The sequence below is a fragment of the Lingula anatina genome, chromosome 5 (assembly GCF_051362555.1).
Source record: "Lingula anatina isolate TDL-2025a chromosome 5, LinAna3.0, whole genome shotgun sequence".
NCBI lineage: Eukaryota > Metazoa > Brachiopoda > Lingulata > Lingulida > Lingulidae > Lingula > Lingula anatina.
The window spans coordinates 7,031,156-7,056,274 of NC_141771.1; the positions used below are offsets into that span (position 1 = coordinate 7,031,156).

Genomic DNA, 25,119 nt, shown 5'->3' on the forward strand with positions numbered 1-25,119 from the left:
GCAAAGTTTAAAAAATAGGCCACAAACCTCAAACGCAAAAAAAATAATGTTTTCTCTTCTCCCCTCTCCCCCCCCCCTCCCCCAGCAAACCCCTAAATCTGCTGTTGAAAGGGCTATACATTTGTACATAGCGCCATCTTTCAGCAAGCGATGTATCGGAGGTATATAGACAGTCTCCTCTTGATAGTGCTGCCATCTGTTTCTGTAGCACAACGTGCAATGAAATGTTACGAAAACAAACTTTACCAGCAAGATGATTTAGCAAAAACATGCGCTGATAACAGATCGATATAGGAGATCTTACACAAGGTGGTCAAAGGCGTTTCAAAGGGCTCTCAGTGTGAAGGTAAACTGTTTAAATGTAAAACATAACAGATTATATATAAATACTCGACTGCTATTTCTCCCGGCCGGCGTACTGCGCTCATTAATTATTTGACTTTGGGCACGTTTGTCTGTCACCTTGATCAACCATGCCACTGGATCTAGAAACCAGAAAAAAACCTTAATTCACCACACTAGATTTGTCCCCAAAGTGAATTAATAACTGTATTAAAATATATAATATTATAATATTATTAATATAAAATATATAATATAAAATGAAATTGCATAGATTGATTGAACGTGGGATATTAATTTTTTTACTAATCCGATATAATTTTGATTAAACATATTTGTTACAGCAAATTTAGTTGGCTACAATGGCGACCTTCTGTCCAGAAAACAGTAGCCTCTCCAACCCCTGGGTAGACCACGGACTTAACCACTGCTTTGTGGACACCGTCACATCATCAGTTCTTTTTGGAATTATTACACTTCTTGGAGGAGTGGAAGTGGTAGCCTATCACAAATATGGAGCTCTAGCTGACCAAAGTACTTTACCAAAGTCAAATCTACATCGCTTGCAAGTATTTCTCAGTATTCTCATGGGGGCGATTAGTTTAGCCATGTTCACGCTCCATGCAACATATCTCGGTTCTAAGGTGGTTTATTTGTATATGGTGGTCAGTTTAGTATTTTGGACCTGGGCCTGGATATTCAGTTTGTATGTGCTCCATCTTGAAAGGACGAAGAAGTTGCCCACGGTTCCGACGCGTGGCCATGGACTTGTTTTGTTGATGTTCTGGTCCCTGGCGTTCATAAGTGAGAATCTTGCACTTGTATCATGGTGGAGTCCAAGATGGTGGTGGTATTTTGAAAAGTAAGTGGAAATATTGTTTTATTTTAATGATGTTTGAATAAAATGTTCCTAGGGGCTTACTGTATCTCAATTAGTGATTGAATTATTTATTCACTTATTTTTTAATTTATATATTTTCCTTTCTATGAAGTTAAAATGAATGTGATTTTGCTGAAAGTAAATGATGAATGCATTTTTCTCTGGTACTTTGTAAAGTCACTCTTATTCATTGTGTTTAAAATTAATACGTCATATTAATCTACAGACATAAGTTATGTTAATCTACAGATACAAAAAAAATCTTTCAGCCAGGGCTTCGTTAATTGTAGCATATATTTTTTATATTTTTTAAATGATAAGGTGATAAGTTTAATGGAGAGGAGTAAAGTGCATAAATTTTAATGAAATTCATGTCATGTACTAGGCATATGATCCCATTTTGTAAGTAAGACTTTAGAGTCCTGACACTCAATGTACAGTTCCATTGAGCAAATATGACCGCAGGTTTCTAGGCCACTATATCATGTTTTTATCAGCAACTTAAATATGTGATATCAGATAGAAAGTAAATGAAGCTATTTATAAATAAATTTGATGTAATATTTGTCTTTCATATGTATTTGAGCAGATATGATAAAGATGTAATGATGATAACTTTTTGATTTCCCAAATCAAAGACTGAATCATTGAAGACAAAGTTTTTTTTTTCTACAAGTAAAGTGTATGTGAACATTGTTTTCAGGAAACATCTGGCAGCATAAAATTATGTACAATTAAACAAGCAGGTTTATTGAATGTATAGCTTGTCTAACATATGTTAAACTAAAACAGATTTACTTGCATAGTAAAAACATTTACATGCAATAAACATATAGGAGTTTATGAGGAAACAAGGTGTCTGTGCTACATGAAGGTTAACCGTTTCTGCACCAGTGAACTCAAGTATCTTAGGTCTTAGTCTTTCACCTGCAGTCATGCTAGAAATAACCAAGACTCTTACTAGACTAAAAATTATCCCTGGCCAGTTAACAGATACAAGACAGAAACCACAAAGGGGTCATCCGCGTGGAGAATGACCCTTTGACAGTAACTATATGTGTCCCTTATCCAGTTACTAGTATAATACCAGTAGTACATTACCATGGAAACAAAGTGTATAAAACTTATGTAATATAAGACTGCTTTCCCACAGATTTAGATCGATCCATCTGGATCAACCTAACTCCCTAGGTGTTCACGCTAAATTACTGTCAGCCCAAGAGGCTTAAATGTCTGTCACGCCTACCGAATCAGCTAAGGTATTAGTAAAGATAGTTACCCCCTAACAGCTTTACTAGAGGTGACAGACATTTAAGCCGGCCAAGTTGAAAGCAATTTAGTGAGACTCCCCAGGGGGATAGATCGATCTTAATATCTGTGGGAATTTTCTCTAAGTGTGTAATGGTGCATATAAGTGGAGTGAGGGGGGGGGGGGATTAGGCACATGGGCACGTAGACCTCTAACTTTGTAGCTTATATAGTAGGTCCCCTCCCTCCCTCACCCCCAAAACTAATATTAAAGTATATAATAAGTAAATGAATAAAAATACAAGAATGTATTTGTGACTTGCAAAGAGGAAAAAATGCCCAACTGCATCCTACATGACAAGTTACTTTTAAATGCAGTATTACTTGTATTATTATAACTAGAAAAAAGAAAAATTCTCAACCTGCACGTTTACTAGTACATAATACATTTTCAGTACATCAGACAAGGTGGAATTTGGTCTGTGGGTTTGCCGTTACATTTCCACTGGACTGTTGTTCTTCATTGGTCTATGTGCTCCTGGACTGCCCAGTCCTTTCTTCAGTCTGCTTGTTAACGAGGATGGAACGACAGATGTGGAGAGTGGGCAGGTAAGTAAAATACCAGGACTCAGTCCTTATGTACAGACACATCAGTTACAGTAATTGCTCTGTCTTTTCAAAGGGAGGATATTGTGAATTTTACAGATACAATATTTTTATTACATCATAATTTCTTGAAATTAGAACTTCCACTTCTGTTGAGTGGTAGTAACAAAATTAAATAGATGGCTACTATACTATACTGTGCAGTTGTATTCTATGCAGTATAAGTGCCACATATACTATATGGAAATATCATTTTTGTGCTTATAAAATTTTGCACCTGAAAGTTTGATAACTTTTGCCCATTGAAAAGGTCAAGTATATTTTACTGTAGTTGTTGTCTGTACATATTAATTTATTGCAATTACTGTAGTTTCAGTGTCTGTACACATTGCTTTTATCTGTATTTTTTTATAGATGTATTAATTAGCTGAGTCAGGCCAGAGATCTGATTATTTCTGTTTCATGTATCATACAGCACACATCCCAATTCCCTACTTTACATGTACACACACTGGACAATAGAAGTGTCATCCCTACTGAACCAATACTTTTGGGGAGATAAATGACTGTGGAATGATATGCTCCTGGGATCATTTTATTAACATCAAATTTCACAAAAGAAACAGTTCTGACTGAACAATTCAACTGTATCGGTATTCTGACATTGCTTATATTCCGCCTCTTCAGGTTAATAACTTTGATTATTCTGATTCAGGGGTGACACTTCTATTGTCCAGTGTGTGTAGTTTTACACATGTAATATTAGAATTAGGATAAGTACATGTAGCATCTTTGCTATTTATTTATTTATTTTTTTAACATTTGTGGCTGATTTATCCACATTTTTGGTTTGAATGTCTGAAAATCTTGACCCAACAACATGATTCTGGCTCTAGTGCTTAACTTATGTTTGTTGGGATAATTGTGCATTAAAACAATTTTTTAAACATTGAAGGGCACATTACTTTGTTTGATTTTAGGTGAAATCATGATCCTTTCCTCCCCATTTTCATTTTCACAGAGTGTGACAGCTCTGAAGTGCACCATCTCTCCAACCACAGTAGTATTTAGAATTAACACAGCACTGTCATATTTAATAGAATAAATACATAATATCTGCATTGAGCTTAACCTAAAATACTGAAAAAAAAAGAAAGATATGGGTACAATAATGTAGAACCCAGTTGTTGCTGTCTGTGTTGATTACCATTATCCATTAGTTGTCAGTGCTAGAGGTTGTCAGTTACCAGAGGGTGTACTGGTGTTGTTGCAAGGAAAAGATTCAAAAAAGATTCAGATACAGAATGAAATTTTACAAGAATTCCTAGAAACTATCATGTAAATTGGAAGAATATCAAAGGAAAAGCAACCGGTTTACAGTTAAACTACCTGTTTATACAGGAAATGAACATGCTGGAAAGTCGCATTTTTGAAAATAATTTTTTTTATATACTAGGCTGTAGTTTGTGAGACCAACTGGGATATTTTGAATAAGTTTAGGTTTCAGATGTTGGTCAAAAATGCTTACCAGAATATTCAGGCTCATATGTGTGGAAATAGTGGTGAAGACCATACAGAGAGTCGTGTGTTGTCTGGTTAAACCCTTCTGTTCTACATTAGCTGCGGTGACGTATGACGTAGAAAAGGTAAACCAAGAGAGAGCAGTATGTTGTAGGCCAAGGATGCCCTTGGTTTGGCTTAGAAAAATTTGCATCATGATCAAATCATCAGCTGTGGGGTCAATTAAGGTCTTTTCTTATTTAACCAAATACTATTTTTCACCCAAATCTTAGATAAGGTAGAAAATGTTACTGAATATTTCTAAAATATTTTCAAGTTTTTGAAAGCAAATGTCATTTACCTGTGCTACATGTTGTACTGATATGAGCAGCTGTCTGCAATAGTCACTCATTTAATTTTGTATAAATTTATTCTTTATCTTATCCCTTCCCTCACCCACACATTCAGCTGGGAATCTGTTTATTCGTTTAATTAATTTATTATTAGTTTGTTTATTCATTGTTTGCCCACGCTACTTAATAAATTACTGCAATTTTCTTTTTCAGCAGTCCTCCACGTCTCAGAGACAGAAGTCAACATGGCGGGGTATGCTGTGGAAGCTGCGCAAACTGTGGCCCTTCATTTGGCCCAAGAAGAACCCCTTGTTACAGCTGTTTGTCCTCCTGTGTGCCTTGCTGCTGGTGGCAGGGAGAGTGGTCAACCTGTATGTGCCAATTTACAGCAAAGATATTGGTTAGTGGCTCAGCTGTTCTTTTATTTAAATCTCTCTCTCCTCTCTCTCTCTCTCTCTCTCTGTGTGTGTGTGTGTGTGTGTGTGTGTGTGTGTGTGTGTATGGCTGGCAAGTGCAGAGATAAGATGATACAAGTGTTACTGTTTGTACAGTCAAGTATAATTCATTTACATACATAACTCATATTGTATATAAAACTGGTATGTGTCAGAAATGAAACAAGGAGAGGTGCTTAACTATATGAAGCTGAAATCTTGGTTAATGATGGTGAATATGATTCAGTTTATTTTTGTGTTTTAATCTTTAAAGATGCACAATAGTCACTTGGTAACAACAATTGTGACAGAAAGTACCCTTAAATTTAATTCACATAAATATATTGTTCTTTCCCCTTCTCTAGTTGATGCTCTGACCAACCACCAGTTTTGCTGGCAGTTTATCTTGATATATGTTGGACTGAGGTTTTTACAAGGGGGAGGAACAGGCAAGTTATTTGCAGTATTTTGATTATTATTATTGATTGATATTCAGTGTTCAGTATGGAAAAGTGCTGTAATTTTTTTTTTTTAATTTGAGAATAGTATATATTTGCATATTTCGTAGCCATTGTTTATTTTTTGAGGGGGGGTGTTGTTTACTAGTAATTAGCCTCTGCTCCAGTTTAACTACAGGTTACTGGATGTTTATTCATGCAGTCATTTATAAGTTTTTTTATGATTGTTTTTTCAGCTTACAGTAATGAAAAGTATTGTAACGATTTAATTTATTAGAGTACCTGATGATGATTGTATTGGTCTGTAATTTTTTTTTTTGTTAGTTTTGAGGGGGGGGGGGGAGGGTTAGTTTTCTGCCTACATTAAAAAAATTATTTAATTCTTGAATATTTTTTTCATGATCCCTGATCACCTTTGATAATATATCATCTTAACACCTGTTATTATCGCCTCACAACTCCAGGGTCAATAGGTGTCATCAACAACCTGCGGACATTCATGTGGATAGGCGTCCAGCAGTATACCACCAGAGAGATGGCAGTCAAGCTGTTTGGTCATCTTCATGGGTGAGTTCCCGTAGGTCCATCTGTCTGAGTTTTGAGACAGTGACAATTTATATATGTGTCTGAGAGTCGCTCTTATTAATGTCTGCTTATAATTTGTTGGATTATAGAATGCAGGCACTTTTACATGTAAAAGGATATTGTCAGTTTGTTTTAGCTTAATTTTTTAAAGATGAAACCTACTGGTACCAGGAAAAATTATGTTTTTTACAGCCATGACATAGCTAGTCTAACCTGTAACATTACATAATACATGTACAATCCAAATACAACTGTAGCCCACATATTAACTGTGAAAACTGATGAATATGCATCCTCATTAAGGGCACTGTGCTATATGATCCTGTGTATATCATATCATTTCAGGCTGTCCCTGCGATGGCATTTAAACAGGAAAACAGGAGAGGTCCTGCGTATTATGGACAGAGGAACTACTAGTGTTAATAGTATTCTAAAGTGAGTACTTAAATTGTTTTTAATTTTAAATGAATATTGCGCATAATTGAGGTTAAGGATTTTTCTCCTCTTCAGGTATTTAAAAATGTAATCATACATGTACTAAATTTAAAAAGCCATCTTGTCCTTTTTTTTTTCATTTGAAGAATATCTTAAAAGATGTCAATTTTATATCTTCAACAATTTTAGAATTCTACATTTCTGAATAACACTTGCTTCAGCTTTTAAGTTATGTTGGCGTGGAATTTTGATTATTTCAGCTATGTGTTATTCAACATCTTGCCCACCATTGCTGATATTATAATTGCCGTGGTGTACTTTTTATCTGCATTTAACTGGTGGTTTGGGCTCATAGTTCTCTTCACCATGGTTCTATATCTGGGTGAGTAACCCTTCTGCTGTGTTTCTTTATTTTTATTATAATGAATTATATTTTTGTTTTTTATTATAATTTTGGAGGGCACAGCTTTCATTTTTGCAATTACAATTATGGTACAGTTAAATCAGAAAAGTTGTTCTTAGATTTAGAATTGTTATTAGAGGTGTTTTGTTATGATTTACAGGTATAAAATAATATTTTTGTACTTATCACATCACTTATACAACTTACCCAAAGTCAAGAAATCACCATTTTTTAGACCAGGTCAAACAATTCAAAATGACTTTTTGGCATTACATTGCTAAGTGGTTGGTAAGGGGGGGTCTAGGGGAGACTCTGTGCCTGTTCTCAGTATAATACAACATCTACTAATAAACAATTCTTTTGACTTGCAACATATTGTACATGTAAAACGTAATAAGGATGGATAACTTCCTGAAACATTTTATCAATTACCTGAGGCCATTCTCATTCTAGTTATGACTATAGTAGTGACAGAGTGGAGGACAAAATACAGAAGGCAGATGAATATTTTAGACAACCAGCGAAATGCTCGGGGAGTTGATTCACTGCTCAATTTTGAAACTGTGAGTTTGTTGTAAAATAGAATTTTCAATAAGCAATAAGCAATTTTAGGATGTCCTGCCAAAACTGTGTCAAGAATATTACTTTTGCTGACTTGCAGTACATTTAGGATCATTAATTGCTCAATTAAAAAACAATGAGCTCACAGTTACAATGGAAGTGTGAAAAAGGCTATCTAATTACATTTATTTGATTTTTTTTTTTTTGACAATATTTGTGTAAATTTGTTTTCTTTAGATATTACCTAGTATAATATTTGATTGTCCAGACATAGAAATTTCTACAGACCAGGTTTGTGGTTATTGTAAAAGATGTAAGTTATTATTATTATTATTTTATTATTATTATTCAGGTGAAATATTATGGTGCTGCAGATTTTGAAGTAGAGAGATACAATGAAGCTTTTGTGGACTATCAGGTAATTGCATACTTACCAGTATAACGGTGCAGTGTAATTGAATTAAATATAATTGCTATCGCTCAAGTATTAAGCCACAATTTCATGGCAGATACATTAAAGATGCATACAAAGTCAATTTTTTGTCACAAAAACCAACCAAATGCCAGCATATGGTTTCAAGTAGTATAACTAAGAGAATTACCAAAAGGCATTGTTTAATTTTACCCGAAAATGATGTTTGAACAGATTTTGCTGCTGGCATTCTAACACTAGTGGGCTAGATTTGGTCTTAAAGTGCAATTTAAGTTCACAAGTGATCTTACACGATCTTAATCATTACAGCAGTAGTCTTAAAATGAACTGAATCTGCTTTTAAGATCAAAAATGATCTAACATCTACTTAAGTGGTCAAGTAGTTTCCTCCCTTCACAATGGGGGATACCTCCCCTCACAATAGAGGACACCTCTGATCACAATAGGAGAATGTGTAAGAGGAGACAACTTAATTGGCTGTTAGACCAGAAATGGTCTTACTCTTGTTTTAAGATCGTGTAAGACTATTTGTGTACTTAAATTGCACTTTAAGACCAAATCAAGCCCACTAGTGTAAGCTGTATGTCAATGGGGTAGGAAAGTAGGTCACGGAAGTAGGTTAAATTTACAACCATAAATTTAGAGAAAGGAGCAGTCTAAAGGTCTTTTGTGGCTGATCGAGTGATCTATTCAGTTTATTCCTTGGCATGTCAAATTTATTTGAGCCATATAAGAATCTAGTAGAAGTGGTTTACATGTGTTACTGGGAATCCACACTCCACTGATGCTCGGTTCGTATGTACCTTTAATATAAAAATTATACATGTTGCAAGCATCATTTATAAGGCCAGTGTTATCTCTCTCTTATTTCACTCTTCCAGAAAGCAGAGTGGATATCTACGGCTTCTCTGAACCTACTGAACACCGTCCAGAACCTGGTGATTCACATTGGTCTCCTGGCAGGCTCCATGTTGTGTGCCTGGCTGGTGGCTGAGAACTTTAACATAGGAAACAGGGTGCTCACTGTGGGGGACTACGTGCTGTTTGCTACCTACATCATACAGCTTTATATGCCCCTTAACTGGTTTGGGACATATTATAGGTAATGGGATTATGGTGAATGAAAAAATTGAAAAAAGTTATCCCAGTAATTTTTGTATGGGTTGGGGTGGATCTTATCATGGGATTGCATCGTTTTTTTTGTTTTTTTTTGTTTTTTTTTCCTATGGTTTTCTATGGGAGGATGAGGGGGGGATATCCTTTCATTATACCTTTACATTTAAAGGAGAATAGACTCATAAAAATCTATTTCTCGAATTCTGAAGATTCAGCACTCAATCTATACACTAGAGGTATGTTTTAATCGATCCCCGCCATTTAAAAATTATAAAAAACAATTAATTAGTAGAAAAAAGCGTTTTAGTAAACCTCACCTCAATATGCATAAATGAAGCAACATATCTGGGTCACGTGGTACTGTGACGACAATCACGATAAAGGTCTATGAGACTCAACTGAGCTGCATGGTGCATACAGACGGAGAAGTTAAGGAAAGTTGTGTTGAACGGAGTTGAGGAATTTTCATTATGCCTTGGTGTGTTGCCGTGGGATTCACCAAAATTGCAGCTCTCGTTGACAATCTTTCTTTGTCTGTGACGGTCTTCCGTGACTTACTTACTAACTTCGGTGACAATAGTTGCGATGCTCTAGATCATGGTCACCTCAGGTGGTTTAGATCATATCAAGAGCTGGTAGTCTTTCAGATTAACTGTCATCAGTTGGCAAACATACTGATTGCTGATGCATTTTAAATGCATTGTAGCTGACCAAAAGCTCATTTACAACAAACCTGTTAATTATGCACCGCTGCACTTCCCAACCCAGGTAATAACAGGTATCAAAATCGTCTTGGTGGGCTTTCATATTTTTCAAAATATCTCATTTATTTCATGGGGTGATTTTATTGGTATTTGTAAATGACGTTTAATATCAATATTTAAACAATTGAGTTCAAACACCATCGCGAACATTAATAAAAGTAATTGCTCTCAGGGTAACTTGAAGCATGCGTATGCCCAGGCATTACTTCGTGTTGAAGAAAACGTGTTGAAGAACAAACAGAAAAAAAGAGCGGTATATTAAAGAAAAAAATAGGAACTTATGTACTAAAATGGTTCGTAATCCTAATTCGTTTATGCTTTGAGGATTTGTTTCTGAAGGTTATTTCATCTGAAGTATAAAATAATTTAAAAGATTTATCATTTTATACCTTGAAATACAAGTTCTGCATCTGTACACAAAACTTTTTGCAAATTTGTATGCTTTGTCAAACCCAAAAACATGTAGCAGATCAAGGTAAAAGAGCATTGTTTGCTATAAGTAGCATGGGAAAAATCATTACTTGAATGTTTACTAAATGTGCAGTTTTACATACGTGAGTATAAAAAATTAAAAAATTCCAAGCACGCACAGCAAAATGTAGACTAACGCAAAACATCAAGAACAGCGTAATCTCAGCAAATGTGCCCCATATAGTAGCTTAATTTCCATTAATAATAAAATCATCATTTAAGTCAAAAATTTTCTGTCGATTTAATAAATGTTCTAATTTATCCAGACCGGTATATTTATTTAAGAGGAGGCTAACTGAAATATAGTTTTATTATTTGTTTATTTTGTATTTGAAAATTGCCCATGTCACCCTGTTATTTAGAAGGTCTAAGCTGGATCAAGTTCGTGCTAAAATTCCTATGAAGCTGTGCAGGAAAAATTCTTCCTTTGTTTCTCTAGCTCCTCAATAAACCCGGTGTTCAGATTTTATCTAGTACCCCCAGGTCTGCGGGAGCTGCTCTTTGAAACTAAAGCACAGGTAGATTTTTACCTGAGATAAATATCGCCAGCCATTTAACCCTCTTATTAAGAGGTAAAGGAAGTTCCAGTTAGATGGATGATTAAGATTGGACTTGTAAAGATAACGGGCATTGTTTACCTCGGTTTAAGAAAAGTTGGCAAGACGGAGTATCAGCGGTTTAATAAAATTAATTGAATTTCACAAATAACATGGCCCTCATATGCAATAATCCACAGTACCCTTTACTCATTCAAATGCAGTGTTTTATACAACTTGGGATAACCATAATTAAATGCTCGTTAAAGAATTGACTAGACGGGAATGGTTTTACACAGCTTCATGAGGATTTAGATCCCTCGGGTAAGAGATTTGAATGAGTATTAATTTTTATCAGAAGCCAGAGAAGTCATCTTACAGGTAGACAATGCAGCTCAGTTTGACAGCTAAGCACGCTCTGTTCTCCAGTGGCTCGATTGTCGTCATCGGACCACGTGACCACGTAGCTCATTAACTCCCAGGCCGAGCAAATAGGACGTTTTTTAAAGACAAAAATTTACAAAATGAGCTTTTAATTTGTGTATTTGGATAAAGATATTGTTAGTTGGGCATGTTTTCTGAAGAATATGTTCCGTTCAGGCCATTCTGACGGCAAGACGCAAATCCTTTAAATAAACAGTTGGTACAGAGTGAATTCTGAATGTTCCAGCACAGCTGAGGAAGAGGTACTTGTAGCAAATCACTCACTCAAACAAGACAACTTTTTAAAAAACTTTACATTTTAATATTTAAATTGAAAACAGTATTTATTTATACAGATGTTCTAATATTGTTTCCCATTTAACTATCTTGTAATTATCATTTTTATTTATAAACTAGGATGATCCAACAGTCTTTTATTGATATGGAAAATATGTTTGATCTTCTACAAGAGAAGCAAGAGGTGAGCAGTTATTTAATCAGTTGAAGGAGGGTGTTAGTTGTTTTACTTGAAACTGGTTCAGAATAACATGTAAATGAGAACGGGTATATATATATATATATATATATATATATATATATATATATATATATATTAAAGGTCCTTATGTTTAAGTCTCTTAAGGCAGTTATCTAATTTAGAGAAAAAATAGACCTTTCACTACACAAATGAAAAAAAAGCCATTATATGATCTTGATAAATCTTCTGCATATATAAGTAAGGAGTTGGATCACACGCATTTAAATTACTACTTTGATAGTAATTTGATAGTTATTCATGTGTGTTATTTACTTGTTTGTTTTAAATAACTTCAAATAATGTTGTTATACAAACATACAGTCACTGTACAGTGTAGTATTCAAAGCTGCATATACAGTCAATACGGTTTACATATACCGGTAAATTGGTAATCATTGTTAGATGTAGAATTGAGCTGATGAACATTATACTGATTTGATTTCTAATAGGTGAAGGATGTCCCAGGTGCCTCAGAGTTGGTGGTCACTAAAGGGATGATAGAGTTCAGCCATGTTGGATTTCACTATGAGCCAAGGTACATGTACTGTCTTGTTATTTTAAGTCTGTAATTGTTTTCAGTTTTTTTTATGATGAGTTGAAGTTTAATTGTATACCAGTAGAAAAATTGGCTTGATTCAGAATGGGCAATAAGTGGAAGTTTACTTTTCTTAAGAGATCTTCAAGATATTTTCATACTGTATGTACCCTATTAGTACATGTATCCATTTTCATGGGGCATGAATCAGGGACAGCAAGGTCACTTTGTTCCAGTCAAGAAAAATTGTAAAATTGCAAGAGGAAAGTATATACCGGTAAATTAGGCACTATAGAATCACAAAAAATCTATTCCAAGCATTATTATTATTATTATTATTATTATTATTGTTATATTTTCCTTCAGCAAAGAGATCCTTAAAGATGTGACATTTGTTGTTCCTCCAGGCCAAACATATGCATTGGTAAGTATTGATTATTTTTGAGAGAGAAACAGAGGAAATAATATGTGCTTGACTGTGCTAATTGTTAATTTTAAAATAATGTTTTGATTTACGATTTTTGTGGATTTTTTTGAAAAAAGAAAGATTGCATATAGATTTCCTTTTTGCTAGTGGCACAGAATGAAAAGAATGGTTTCATGATACATACATTTTTGTATTCTTTGGCCAGAGAGTTCCATTTTATTAACTAAGAACCACACAGCATGTATTTGAATTCTTTTATCTGAAAGCTTTAATATACTTTTAACTTTTATTATTAATATATAATATATGATATATTTGGGAATATATCATAATATATGATATATTTGGGAATATATCATAATTTATGATATATTTGTTTAAATTAACACAACGACTTTTTTTTAGCTTTTTGGACAATGCATTTACAAGTTTGTACCAGGTGTGCCTAGATTTGAAAAAAAAAAAATCATGTTGTATTTAATTAATTATTATGACTGCAGGTAGGACACTCTGGCAGTGGTAAGAGCACCATCATACGGCTGCTGTTCAGGTTTTATGATGTCACTTCTGGAACAATACGCATTGATGGTCAGGATATCAGCCAGGTAGGTAATTTTCTAAATTTAGTTGTTTATCCCAGGTGGTATAATGCTCAAGACTTCAGTACGTTAGTTTCTAGTGGTCATTGTATAGTGTATTAATTTTTGTTTCTCTTGTATTCTTTTATTTATTAAGAAACCAATGTATTTATTTCTGGTCATTGGGTACCCATTTATTTAGAATATATAATTATCTATATGTATTTTTACTAACACCATTGCCATGGCATTATTATTATTATCATTGTTATTATAATTATAATTATTATTATTAATATGTTGGTGAAAATGAACTGTAAATAGGCACTTACATGTTTCAGAATCTGTAGATGTAGATAAAAAATGACCATGCAAGTTCTTATAAAATAAAATTTAAAACAGTTTTTTACACCTCATCCAGGTTCAGCAGGAAAGTGTGAGGAAGGCCATAGGTGTGGTGCCACAGGATACAGTGCTGTTCAATAATGATATAAGGTAGGACCACCAGTGCACACATTGTGTGAGGTGTGTCTCAACTAACACAATTGAAGAAAGTGTTACTGCAGCTAGAATTCCGATTGACCTAGTGTGTTAGCTCTCATTGTGTAGAGAGTCTTAACTCACACAACTGACCGTAATCCAAATCTGACACGTATTCACCATTGTCTTAGACCCTTTTCACATCTTGTGATAAGTTTCAGTCATACTTTCTTGCTTGGAATGAGTCCGCATTGATAAAACATATTTGTGTATTCCAGTGAAGATACTCTTTTTGTTACCTCTCTAGAAAATTTCAGTTTTCATAGAGTTTGAATCATTCTTTTATTGTTTCTTACCTACTAGTATGTTACTAAAACTAATACAGTTGATTTTCTCCTATAGATATAACATTCGCTATGGTCGTGTCACAGCAGGAGACCCAGATGTGGAGAGTGCAGCAGCAGCTGCAGATATTCATGACAGGATTCAAACCTTCCCTGAAGGTAAACCATGATGGAAGAAAAACAGGAAAGACTGAGCAAAATTGATGTTTAAGTTTATAATATTTCTGCACATGAATTCATCTGGTACATGTTTAGGCCTATCTATGTATTTACTCTAGGTTGCCATAAATCCATGTTTGAAGATGGATAGACTAGCAAGTGATTACATTGTGATTTTGAACCGAAATATTGTATGAGTCAATTTTAAAGGATGGAAAGTTTTAGCTGTAAATTTGCTCCAGGTATCTTTTCCTTTTTTTTTTTTTTTTTTTTTTTTTTTTTTTTTTTTTTTTTTTTTTTTTTGAAGGGAAGGCTTATGTTTTAAACAATTTTGTCTGCAAAACTTCAACTGGATGTGAAATGAGTTAGTTTCAGTGTCTTAGTAAGTTTTGTGACTGTGTTTATTTTGTCAATGAATACCAGGTTACAAAACAGTGGTTGGTGAGAGGGGACTGAAGTTGAGTGGAGGAGAGAAACAGAGAGTTGCCATTGCGAGGACGATGCTAAAAAATCCAGCCATTGTCTTGTTAGATGAGGTACTTGTAGAACTTAAATTTCACCTCATTTGCTTTTTTAATGATATTTATGGTAATAGCTTTTACTCTTTTAATTCAAGGTTTCAACAATTTTTAGTTAGAATTTCTGCTGAGTTGTAACAGAAGAGAAGACACAAGTATGCAGTAAGGATATAAAAACAAAAATTGTTCAAAAAAGATAATTAAGAGCTCTTTTTTTATTTTCTAGGCAACGTCTGCCCTTGACACAAAGACGGAGAGAAATATCCAGAGTTCTCTGGCCAAAATCTGTGATAACAGAACCACTTTGGTTGTGGCTCACCGTCTGTCCACCATCATTCACGCTGATCAGATCCTGGTGGTGCATGAAGGGGAGATAATTGAGAGGGGAACGTAAGTGATTCAGTACCTCAAATTTAAGGGGAGATCTTTGAGGGGGGAACGTAAGTGATTCAGAATTTCAAATTGAAGGGTAGATCTTTCAGAAGAGAATGTAAGTGATTCAGAATCTCAAATTGAAGGGGAGATCTTTGAGAGGGTAGGGTAAGTGATTCAGAATCTCAAATCTAAGGGGATATCTTTGAGAGGGGAGTGTAAGTGATTCAGTTGTTCTAATTTAAGGCGATGTCACAGAGAGGGGAATGTGAGTGATTTAGTTAGTCAAAGGGGAAGAGCTTTGAATTCAGATACTTATTTCAGTAAGGTTAGATAGATATTAGTTTTGAATAATGTAGTGCTAGTTAACTGAACAGCATGATGCGTTGTGATTTCTCTATCTGATTATAGTAGGATTTCTGTGATTCTTGGGCTAAAAGCAGATATATTCTCATAGTAATACATGCAATTTGCTGTAGATTTTTTTTTTTATTATTTGATAAGAATTTCATTTGTGGCCTCAGAAAAAAGCTGTACATATTTGTCTGTTGACTAAGAGATTAAATGTTGCGTTCTCAGGCATGAAGAGCTGTTAGCCCTGAACAAGGCGTATGCGGACATGTGGCACCAACAGAGGTCAAAACTGGACGACGCTGGCGAAGAGAGCAATGGCAGTGGTTCATCTGAACTGGACAAGAAAGAGGAGTAGTGGTCAGTAATGGTAAGTTATAGCCTGACTGATTGTCAGTGTTTCTTGATGACTTTCTGAAATTGATTGACGCTCAGGGGAGTCTGCATTTTTAATCTTACACATTGTACTTTTCAGTAAAATAATTAGTTAGTGAATGAATAAAAAGTTATTTTATTTTTCAGCTATTTTCACGCTTGAAAGAGAGATGCCAAGTAATATATCCAGTTTTACTAAACTTTGTCACAAAAATAAAATCATCTATTTGAGTCAACTCTTTACGTAATCTTTTTGTTTTTTTCAGCATTCATAAATGACATGTAAATCCATCCAGTGGCATCCAAGACATCAGTGGAAAAACTTGCCATTTTATCCCCAAATACCAGTTTTTCAAGAAACTATGAAAATATATGAGATTGTTTAAACTAGTGTTTTCATGGTTTTTGCATGATTGTGTTGAGTGACACATGTGACCTGGGAGCAACTCCTGAACAGGAGACTGAAAGTGCTATTTATGGGCCTTACGCTAACATTTGGGTAATAAGTGGTTGGTAAAGGTTATACTGTCTGTAGTTATACCACTGCTTGTCTTGTATATTCACAAGGACTTCAGAATAAAATGAGGTCTTGGTCCTTTATTGCTTTTTTTATAGCCAAACTGACAAGAACAGGATTTTGTTTTTAAAATCTTTTTGTATATCATACATTTTAGTAAATGAATAATGTATGAAAAACATATGCATGATGTTTTGAATGATGTTTGAGCATTTATCATGATAATTGTAACGGAAGTACGTTATTAGTGTGTGTTTTTGAAGAACTTTCTACAGCCATTTGAAGTGGACTTCTGGTCAAGTGACGCATTTGCTCATGCAGAATTTACCCTGCCAATTTTCCCTGTATCAAGTATGATACAAAACATGTATGTTGTCTATATGCATTTATTATTATTGTTTTTTTTTTATTAAAATATTTAAGCAGTTATAAGAACGTGTGATGCTCAAGAATGTGTGCTACTGTTCAAATTCAATAATGGGTTATAGTATAATAGATTGTTGGTCACTTTCTAGTTTTCATTTAATATTTTCATGGGTACTTTTACTTCAGGGCACTGTTAATTTCACATAGTTGGGACAAAGTCCATTCTCCATCAGAATTAGGTCTAGCATCTATATTTATGCCAACAGAAAGGTCCACTTTCTCAGAGAAAGAACCCTACCCACAAAGGCAGAGGCCTGGCTGTTGTATAATATTTATCCTTTGAAGACTTTGGTATTGGTGTTGTTTAAATGTTTAGGTCCTGATTTATATCCATTTTAAAGAGTGATAAAAGGTTGCAATTTTTAATATAATGAATTAAATTTAAGCAGGAAACTGATCAAATTATTTTCATTATTTCTGTTAAAGGGTTAATAACTCTTTGTTTTGGCCAAAAAATGATTTTTCCTTGAGTAAATAACAATTTTCCCAAACATACCAATGGTTAATGAATCCATTTTTACATTCAATGTTTGTCCCTGTTTTTTTTTTTTTTTTTTTTTTTTTTAAATGTTTTTTTTTTTTTTTTTTTTTGTTATAATCTCTTAAGAGATTATAATTTCTTAAGATATTATAATCTCATTAGAGATTATAACAGAGTAAATAGCCGTCAGTGGAGGTCGAGTGGTCTAAAGACAAGCTCAGATATCAGAATAATATAGCTCTAACTGCCGTTTTTGTGGTAAAACAGAATATATTATATTTCCATGAGTTGATCACACTGTTTTTGTTGTGAAATATAGATTTCATACTAAGAGTTATTATTTATGGTTCTGGCAAATCCATTATATACTGTGCTATATAAGGTGGCATTAATTTTATTTCCGAAATAAGTAGTGAAACAAACTTTACCAAAAGAAAGAATCAAGACCTGTTCATGCAGAGATTGATACATCAAGTACATGTACAGATGTACGTCACTTTTAATGGCGTTTGAAGATGATGAATACGTCTCGTACAAGCACATTCGAGTCATGCAATAGTTTTGCACTTTAAAGTAATTAAATTTTGTCATTCAGATTTTTTTTCGTCCAGAGGCTGAAGTGTCAAGCCATAAATTCGGATAGATTTGCTAGTTTTTATTGTAATTAAACACAATATAAAAATGGACAAGTATACAGGTACAGGTAAGCTTAATGGAATGCATTTGCTAGAGAAAAATATACAAAAACATAAGACGATTTAAAATGTGATGATATTACTGTAAAAAAATAATCCGTGTTCTCACTTTCCATTTTGAACACGTCGGGTTATTCCTTGTCTACAATAAAGGAACAGCGAGGATGACTAAACGTCATCAGTTGCCTACGCTTTTTTTCGGAGACTCGCTTTGAAACCGAGCCTCGTCATCAACACGTGGCTGATTGGCGGAAGTGATTTGGTTTGAGACACGATATATGATTTTAGAGACGATATGTCACTCGCAATCTCATTGACGCTTTCTTTTGGGGAAAGCACGCAGGCCTACAGTTTGTAAAGATAACAACTTGTGCTTTTAAAGCTGATTAATTCCTGGCGCGATTTATGACATTTGTTCGCCTATGGAGATCTAAGCAAAGCTTGTAAAATTAAAGTTAATAGGCTCTATGTGATTTAACAATATGATTTTCTTCGTCATTTCGACTACCAAAAAAAAAAAAAAAAAAAAGGAGAAAAGCAATTGCCCAAAATAACAATAATTCGTTTATATTTAAAATAAACATCTGTCTAAAATCCATCGGTCCTTATATTTTCCTGTCAAACTTATTGTTCTTGCTTGGTTCTTGGATATATATACATCTGTACATTGTATTAGTTAACTAATGTGTCACTTCTTGTGTGAGAATTCACAATAAAAGCTGCCTCCAAGAAGCTAACTGTGCTACGAATCGTGCTATTGATCTAAAAATACTTTTGTCCCGAAATGTCGTTGTCTATAAAATTTTAGCCAGCAAAACGATTCCAATCACAGATGAAATATGGACAAGCAGCGAGGAGGCCCCGGAATCTGCCGATATGACACTGCTTGTGACATTCACCCAATACATTGGTTTTTCTTGAAGAACGGTGCCACTGAAATTAAAATAAAGATATGAAGACAGGTTCAGCATTCCGGGTCAAAAATTTTGCTGAAAAGTAGGGGGCAATGTCTTGCAACCTTCGAAACCCTGGATTTGTTGACGGTTAATTATTTTGAAACTAACTTCTTGTTGTAAAAGCTTATGTCTAGGTTTTGCTAGTTCTTCCAAATAGCACTTCTTCACAGATCACGATTTTAACTCTGGGATGTAGGGCCTACACCTACTTATTGGTGTGTAAACAATGCCTTGTTGCTAAGAAGAACTATTTAATCAATTTCGCTTTAGTTTTATAGGTGGATGACATTTGCTTAAGTATGATAATCAATCTAAGTCAATAGACACGAAAAGTTATACAGAAATAACGTGTTTAAATTGCCGCACAAAATTGAAACTAGTTATAGGCCTATCGAGCGCAAGTGTCTCTAGTCTTACGCAATTAGAACTTCCTGACACATTTTGTCTGATCACAACTAACGCAATGCACCATGCAACCACACCTACGAGACATACTCCAAATACTCACTAAAACTGCACATTTCCAACTCCTGTGGAAGGTGCTGTCCACACAAATGTCATGTTGTTTTTGGTGGTCGACGAACTAGTCTGAGTAATCCCGTTGTTGGCTCCCCCGTCAGGACAGGGACGAAACTTGAAGTTGGTCGGAGGGGTCTGAAAGGTCCCTACCACCTCGTTGGTACCCTCCTTACGCGCTTGAAGGAGAAGACCCTTGAAATCCACCGTACCTCTAACGGTCACTGAAATTGTAAAATATTGATTGGTTGGATATACATGTAGCAATTGATAGTGGATTAATAAGAGGCCAATCATAGATCATTAGTCGGCACGTTTTTTCACAAAATCAAAACTTATTTTAGCTATAGCATATGTGAAATCATTGCAAGTCCTACTTTAAGACCTGTCCTCCATCAAGTAAAGACAGGAATCTATTCTGTCAACGCCGTAAAGAGTCGGACAAAAAACAGTTTGGATCAAGATTACCTATCGCTGTTTAAAAAATAAGTGAAAAACTCTCGCCTTCCCGATTTAAATATCAGATGGCTACTTAAATAAAACAGCGCCCTGGCTATGAAATGATTACTGTATTTCGTATGGATTAAAGTTGTTACGTTGTTTACTTAAAAGGCGGATAATGTCCACTCAGTTCAAGCAAAAAGCCAACGTAATATTGTTCCTTTGACACTTTGTCCACAGCAATAAAGCTAAGCAATAATACAGGTTCGACTGACCTGATGACTTATAAACAATGGACATCTAACAAGTTAGAATAGTGTACAGGGTATATAGGTTATCACCAGCTTTTTGGTAGATGATGCTTATGTATTATAGTTACTAAAGGCGAAAGATCGCATGTATATATGATAACACAATCTTGCTGACATATGTGGGACACTCGGGTGGAAATGCTATGTTTCGTATAATATTGGTTCGCTTGTTAAACTTGATTTATCTATTTATTTTTGGGGAAGATGGGGAGGGGTACCTCCAAAGCTAAGTGGGAGGGGGGAATAACCCGTAGCCCTTTTTGCCCACCCTCGGATTCGCCATAAAAGTACGCTGATGACAATGTCTGATAATTTGACACACGTCTGCATATGTACCTCATCACTGATTTTAGACAAAACGTCATTGACCATATCTGATACTGGAGACTGGATTACAGACTCTCATCTTCAGAAACCGTGAACCTGTGACCAAAAGAGCCAATCCGTTCTCGAAATTTATTTACATGTCAATTCCTTGGACTCATCAGCACCTCGCACTCGTATCACTTTATAATCCATGCGCGGTATATGTGTGATGAATTAGGAGAGTATACAATTTGGCACAATGATTGATATTATCAAAAATAAATAAATAAAACTCAGGTGAAAATGTCATCTAAAAGGCTGTAAAACCAGGTCGCAAAAATTACTGGAATCCTAAAATAAGTGAAAACGGATGCGAAGAAGTGCTATTCACCTAAATTATATACACGTCCTTCAGATTTCATCTCTTTTTTTTTTCTCATTGGATCGATGTCGTGTCAAAAGGTATTACGTTACATTTCAATTTTAAACGCCACAGACACACAAAAAAATAATACACGGCTGCAAGTTACGGTGGTGATTTCTACACAACTACTCGTCGCAGAGGAAATATTTTTATGGTTCTTCGTATTTTTAAATGGATATATCTTTGCAACGCAGTTTTGATTTAATTACACAAATGTAGGTGAAGAAAGTTACATTACATAGACCCTTTAAAAGACCTTAAAATTGTTCTCTCAACTGGCACTGCAAGACGTCATACGAGACTAAAAACGTGCGAAAATCAGCTTCTCAGCTATTAAATTACAAGTCTGTGCGTCGGAAATAACACCTTATAAAGCAATACAAAATTACACACAAAACTTGGTGAAAACGTACTTTCGTGCAATAGACTGTTATTCGCCAGAATCTAAGAAACCAGAAAATATTTGGAAAACATTCAGCTACTATTTGTTCCGTGTCTGCACTCCGTAGTTGGTGACTATTTCTAACACGTACCAGTACCTTCCTCCTCCAAGCTATCTACTTTTCGTACAAATGCAAATCAATGAAACCCAACTCTTGAGATAACAATCGAATTTTTTTAAATGCGTTCACTGCTTTTATACATGATCCAACGACAACATTGCTTTGACATTCGTCCTTGGCTCATTTATACCATTACTGTGTGTACGAATTCACAGCAGGAATAACAGCAGAAAGTAAGAACCCATTCACATTCCTACATCGATCTGACAAGATCGACCCATCTCGACCATTCTCGTAAAATTGCATTCATGTTAAGCGGTTAGATGTCTGGCACGCCTACTGAAGCTGCTGAAAAATAGTTAACTACCCCCTTACAGCTTAATTTAGCGAGAAACCCCTCTGAGATGGGTCGATCCTGCTCGATCGATGTAGGTATGAGAATGGGGTCTAAGCCATTGCCTTCTATCAGAGGCTAGCTGACCGAGGAAGTAAATAACTGTGCAAAAATACTCGCTGTAGTGACATGCAAACGTAAGAGAAAACCAATCATCTCAACCTGGGCGTCGTTAATTTGTCTTAATTCGGTCAGCAAGAAAACGCTGGTACGTTTACTATGCACCTGTGCCCCTCCCGCCACCCCTAGATCCAACAGTGACTAGGCAGAATCGGTTGAACTATATATTAACCGTGTCGTTTGTGATAAAATACTATATCTTAGGTTATAAAAAAGCGTGACTCAGCACTTCGAGATAATTTTTAGTACACAGGAATGATATTAGTTTTAATCTTCCTCAAAACGTAATTCAACGAAAACATAAATAATAATCATTATCCTTATCCTCAGTAGGGACATACCCTCCGATATGAGGACCCACTCAAATACGTACAAAATCGCTTTCAAAAGTTTTGTAACCGACCGATATAACAGGATCGGGCCATCTCCGCGGGGTTTCTTGCTAAAATGCTTTCAGTTAAGTGGCTTAAATATATGGAACGCCTACTAAAGCTGCTAAACGATAGTTAATTACCCCCTATCAGTTTCAGTAGGCGTGGCAGACATCTAAGCCGCCTAAGTTAATTCCAATAAGCGAGAATCCCCTTGGAGATAGTTCGATCCAAAGTTACTACGATAGTCTCTGGGAATGGTCTCTAATACTGGACACTCACGCAGATCTGCTAGATGTTTTGCAGAGACTCGTTTCGTCCAAAAGGACATCATCAGGAATCTGTCACTACATAAGTGTCCAGTATAAGAGTTGATATTTTTTTTGTCTTAGAGACCATTCCCAGAGACTATCGTACTAACTTTGGATCAAACTATCTCCAAGATTTCTCAAGAATTCTCACTTAATTGCAATTAACTTAAGCGGCTTAGATGTCAGCTACGCCTACTGAAGCTGATAGGGGGTAATTAATTATCATTTGGCAGCTTCAAACAGGATCAGTCCATCTCCACGGGGTTTCTTAAGCCACTTAAGCTGAGAGCAATATAGCGAGAAACCCCGTGGAGATGGACCGATCCTGTTTGATCGATCTAGGGATGGGGACCCAGTCTTAGATCCGTTGTGTATCACCTACCGTTCACTGTTTGTCCAGGGGTGTAGCTAGACACCTGGACGGAAACGGTGTATGGACTGGCTCCAGTCTGGGGCTGTGTCCCATTGTGTCCGGGGACCATAGTTACGCAGGCGGCGGGAGGAGCCCCGCTTCCGAACCCCTGCACCCTAACCAGGACACAGCCGAGGAAGACCACGGCAAGGATCCATGTGTAGCTGCTCATCTTTTTTTTTTTTTTTTTTCTGGTCGAATAGTGTGCTTCCAAAGCCTTTAATTCAAGCCACTGAGTAACAAACAGTGTAAATATTGCCTATTAACTAGAAACAGATAACCTCAAAGCCGTTGGTATCACTCGCTGTACAGGAATGCAGGTGACTGTTGTTGACCTCAGAATGAACATAGAAAGTTTGAACCGACGGTTAGGTAGGCCGGCGGTGAGTTAGTGACGTCACTTATTATGATTCCCTGAGGCGTGATGACCGGCGAGGTCACGTTCACGTCTCGTTCTGTAAACAGCAAGGTGTCCTTCTACCTGAGGTGACATTTTTGTACTGAAATATGAGATTTTTTTGTGATTGATCAATGACCGAGTTTACTTGATACAAAATGAAGCGAACTAACGCGAAACGAATACCTTAATTTTCCTCATTGTGACACCCACAGAAGGATTTTTACCCAAACTCCCTTCTTTTCTTTTCATAAAGCAGCACCGTTTATCCAAAGAGAGTCCGCCTTTCTTAAGTGTTCTTAAAGACTCACAATGGGGTCCATAGAACTATGAGCTTCAATTTACAGCGAATTTAGAAAAGGGTTGTAAAAAATAGTGGATAGACCTCTCCCCTGGAGTAATAATCAAAAAGGTACACGCCCAAGATAATTGTCTTTGCACTAACTATAGGTGGTTAGTTATTTCGTAATTTTCATTTTACAACCCGTTGAATTGGCATTGCCGCTCAGCAAAAAGGAAATTTCAGAGGCCAAAATCAATACTGTAAAATCATGGCTCGGTGTCTATGACTATATATAGATGACAACAGTATGACGTTAACTCAGTGCAAAAGTGAGACTTCATCCGGGAAGGTATGGAATCATGATATCCAATGACCATCACTTTGGCTTAGAGGCAATCTACTATTTTTTATTCATAACAATTTTTTCATTCTATTCTATTCTATTTTATTTCCATCCCATTCTTCCATTTTATTCCATTCTATTTAATCTCATATTTTCTACCAACCGCTATAAAAGAGAAACCAAGCAAGAGACTGACCATCAGGAAAATTAAAAAATTTGGTCAAAATTATGATGGCATTTACGCGGGGAGCGCCTACTTTAGGGACTGAGTATGCACAGTTTTAGTGATTATTAGGAGTATATCCGGTGTAAGTGTTACATTGTGTTAGTTGTGCTAGTAAATTAAATGCGACAGGAAGTAGCAGCTGCTTATGATAGAAAATATAATGTACGTGTTTCACGGATTGAGAATTTAGTGGGAAATGTTGAAGAAATGAGACTGTGTAAAAGTGTCAAAATAAGGATTTCTTTTCTTTCATAAAACTTCTGCATTGTTGTTGTTAAAATGTTAAACTCCTGATTTACATCCATTTTAAAGAATGATAAAAGGTTGAATTTTTTAATATAATGAATTAAATTTAAGCATTTTGTTACCATATGAGTAGTGAAGCAAAACTTTACCAAATGAAAAAATCAATAATTGCTCATGCTCAGATTAACGCATCATGTACGTGTGCAGAGGTACTT

At 35.4% G+C, this 25,119-nt stretch overlaps 2 protein-coding genes across 3 annotated transcripts; one reads left to right on the forward strand and one right to left on the reverse strand.

Moving 5' to 3' along the window:
- The first annotated feature begins 175 nt into the window (after nt 1–175).
- Nucleotides 176–17,570, forward strand: LOC106181770 (ATP-binding cassette sub-family B member 6). 2 transcript variants are annotated; one of them, XM_087012650.1, is made up of 21 exons: nt 176–346; nt 687–1,204; nt 2,926–3,079; nt 5,143–5,329; nt 5,729–5,812; nt 6,286–6,388; nt 6,752–6,841; nt 7,102–7,223; nt 7,698–7,807; nt 8,158–8,223; nt 9,120–9,340; nt 11,966–12,029; nt 12,536–12,621; nt 12,988–13,045; nt 13,549–13,653; nt 14,048–14,121; nt 14,509–14,609; nt 15,033–15,145; nt 15,354–15,517; nt 16,079–16,220; nt 16,492–17,570. In XM_087012650.1, exons 2-20 carry the CDS (start codon nt 705–707, stop codon nt 16,206–16,208), a joined length of 2,532 nt encoding a protein of 843 aa, XP_086868776.1. In that variant the 5' UTR covers nt 176–346; nt 687–704; the 3' UTR covers nt 16,209–16,220; nt 16,492–17,570. The 2 variants fall into 2 exon arrangements, with proteins under 2 accessions (XP_086868776.1, XP_086868777.1); XM_087012651.1 differs by having other exon boundaries at nt 5,146–5,329.
- Nucleotides 17,571–18,283: 713 nt separating this feature from the next.
- Nucleotides 18,284–25,096, reverse strand: LOC106181759 (putative defense protein 1). Its single transcript, XM_013566242.2, has 3 exons — nt 23,380–25,096; nt 19,809–20,040; nt 18,284–19,277 (listed from the first exon to the last, which is right to left on the reverse strand). The coding sequence occupies exons 1-3, from the start codon at nt 23,579–23,581 to the stop codon at nt 19,139–19,141; spliced, it is 573 nt and encodes a 190-aa protein (XP_013421696.2). The 5' UTR covers nt 23,582–25,096; the 3' UTR covers nt 18,284–19,138.
- Nucleotides 25,097–25,119: the final 23 nt, after the last annotated feature.

What these genes read in the sequence shown, in the direction of transcription:
- LOC106181770 (XM_087012650.1), top strand. Translation starts at nt 705, where the DNA reads ATGGCGACCTTCTGTCCAGAAAACAGTAGCCTCTCCAACCCCTGGGTA. An exon ending in TTCTACAAGAGAAGCAAGAG is followed by an intron (nt 12,030 to 12,535) that starts GTGAGCAGTTAT and finishes GATTTCTAATAG; the next exon opens with GTGAAGGATGTCCCAGGTGC. An exon ending in ATGGTCAGGATATCAGCCAG is followed by an intron (nt 13,654 to 14,047) that starts GTAGGTAATTTT and finishes CACCTCATCCAG; the next exon opens with GTTCAGCAGGAAAGTGTGAG.
- LOC106181759 (XM_013566242.2), bottom strand. Translation starts at nt 23,581, where the DNA reads ATGAGCAGCTACACATGGATCCTTGCCGTGGTCTTCCTCGGCTGTGTC. An exon ending in CCCTGGACAAACAGTGAACG is followed by an intron (nt 20,041 to 23,379) that starts GTAGGTGATACA and finishes TTACAATTTCAG; the next exon opens with TGACCGTTAGAGGTACGGTG. An exon ending in GTTGGAAATGTGCAGTTTTA is followed by an intron (nt 19,278 to 19,808) that starts GTGAGTATTTGG and finishes TTTTAATTTCAG; the next exon opens with TGGCACCGTTCTTCAAGAAA.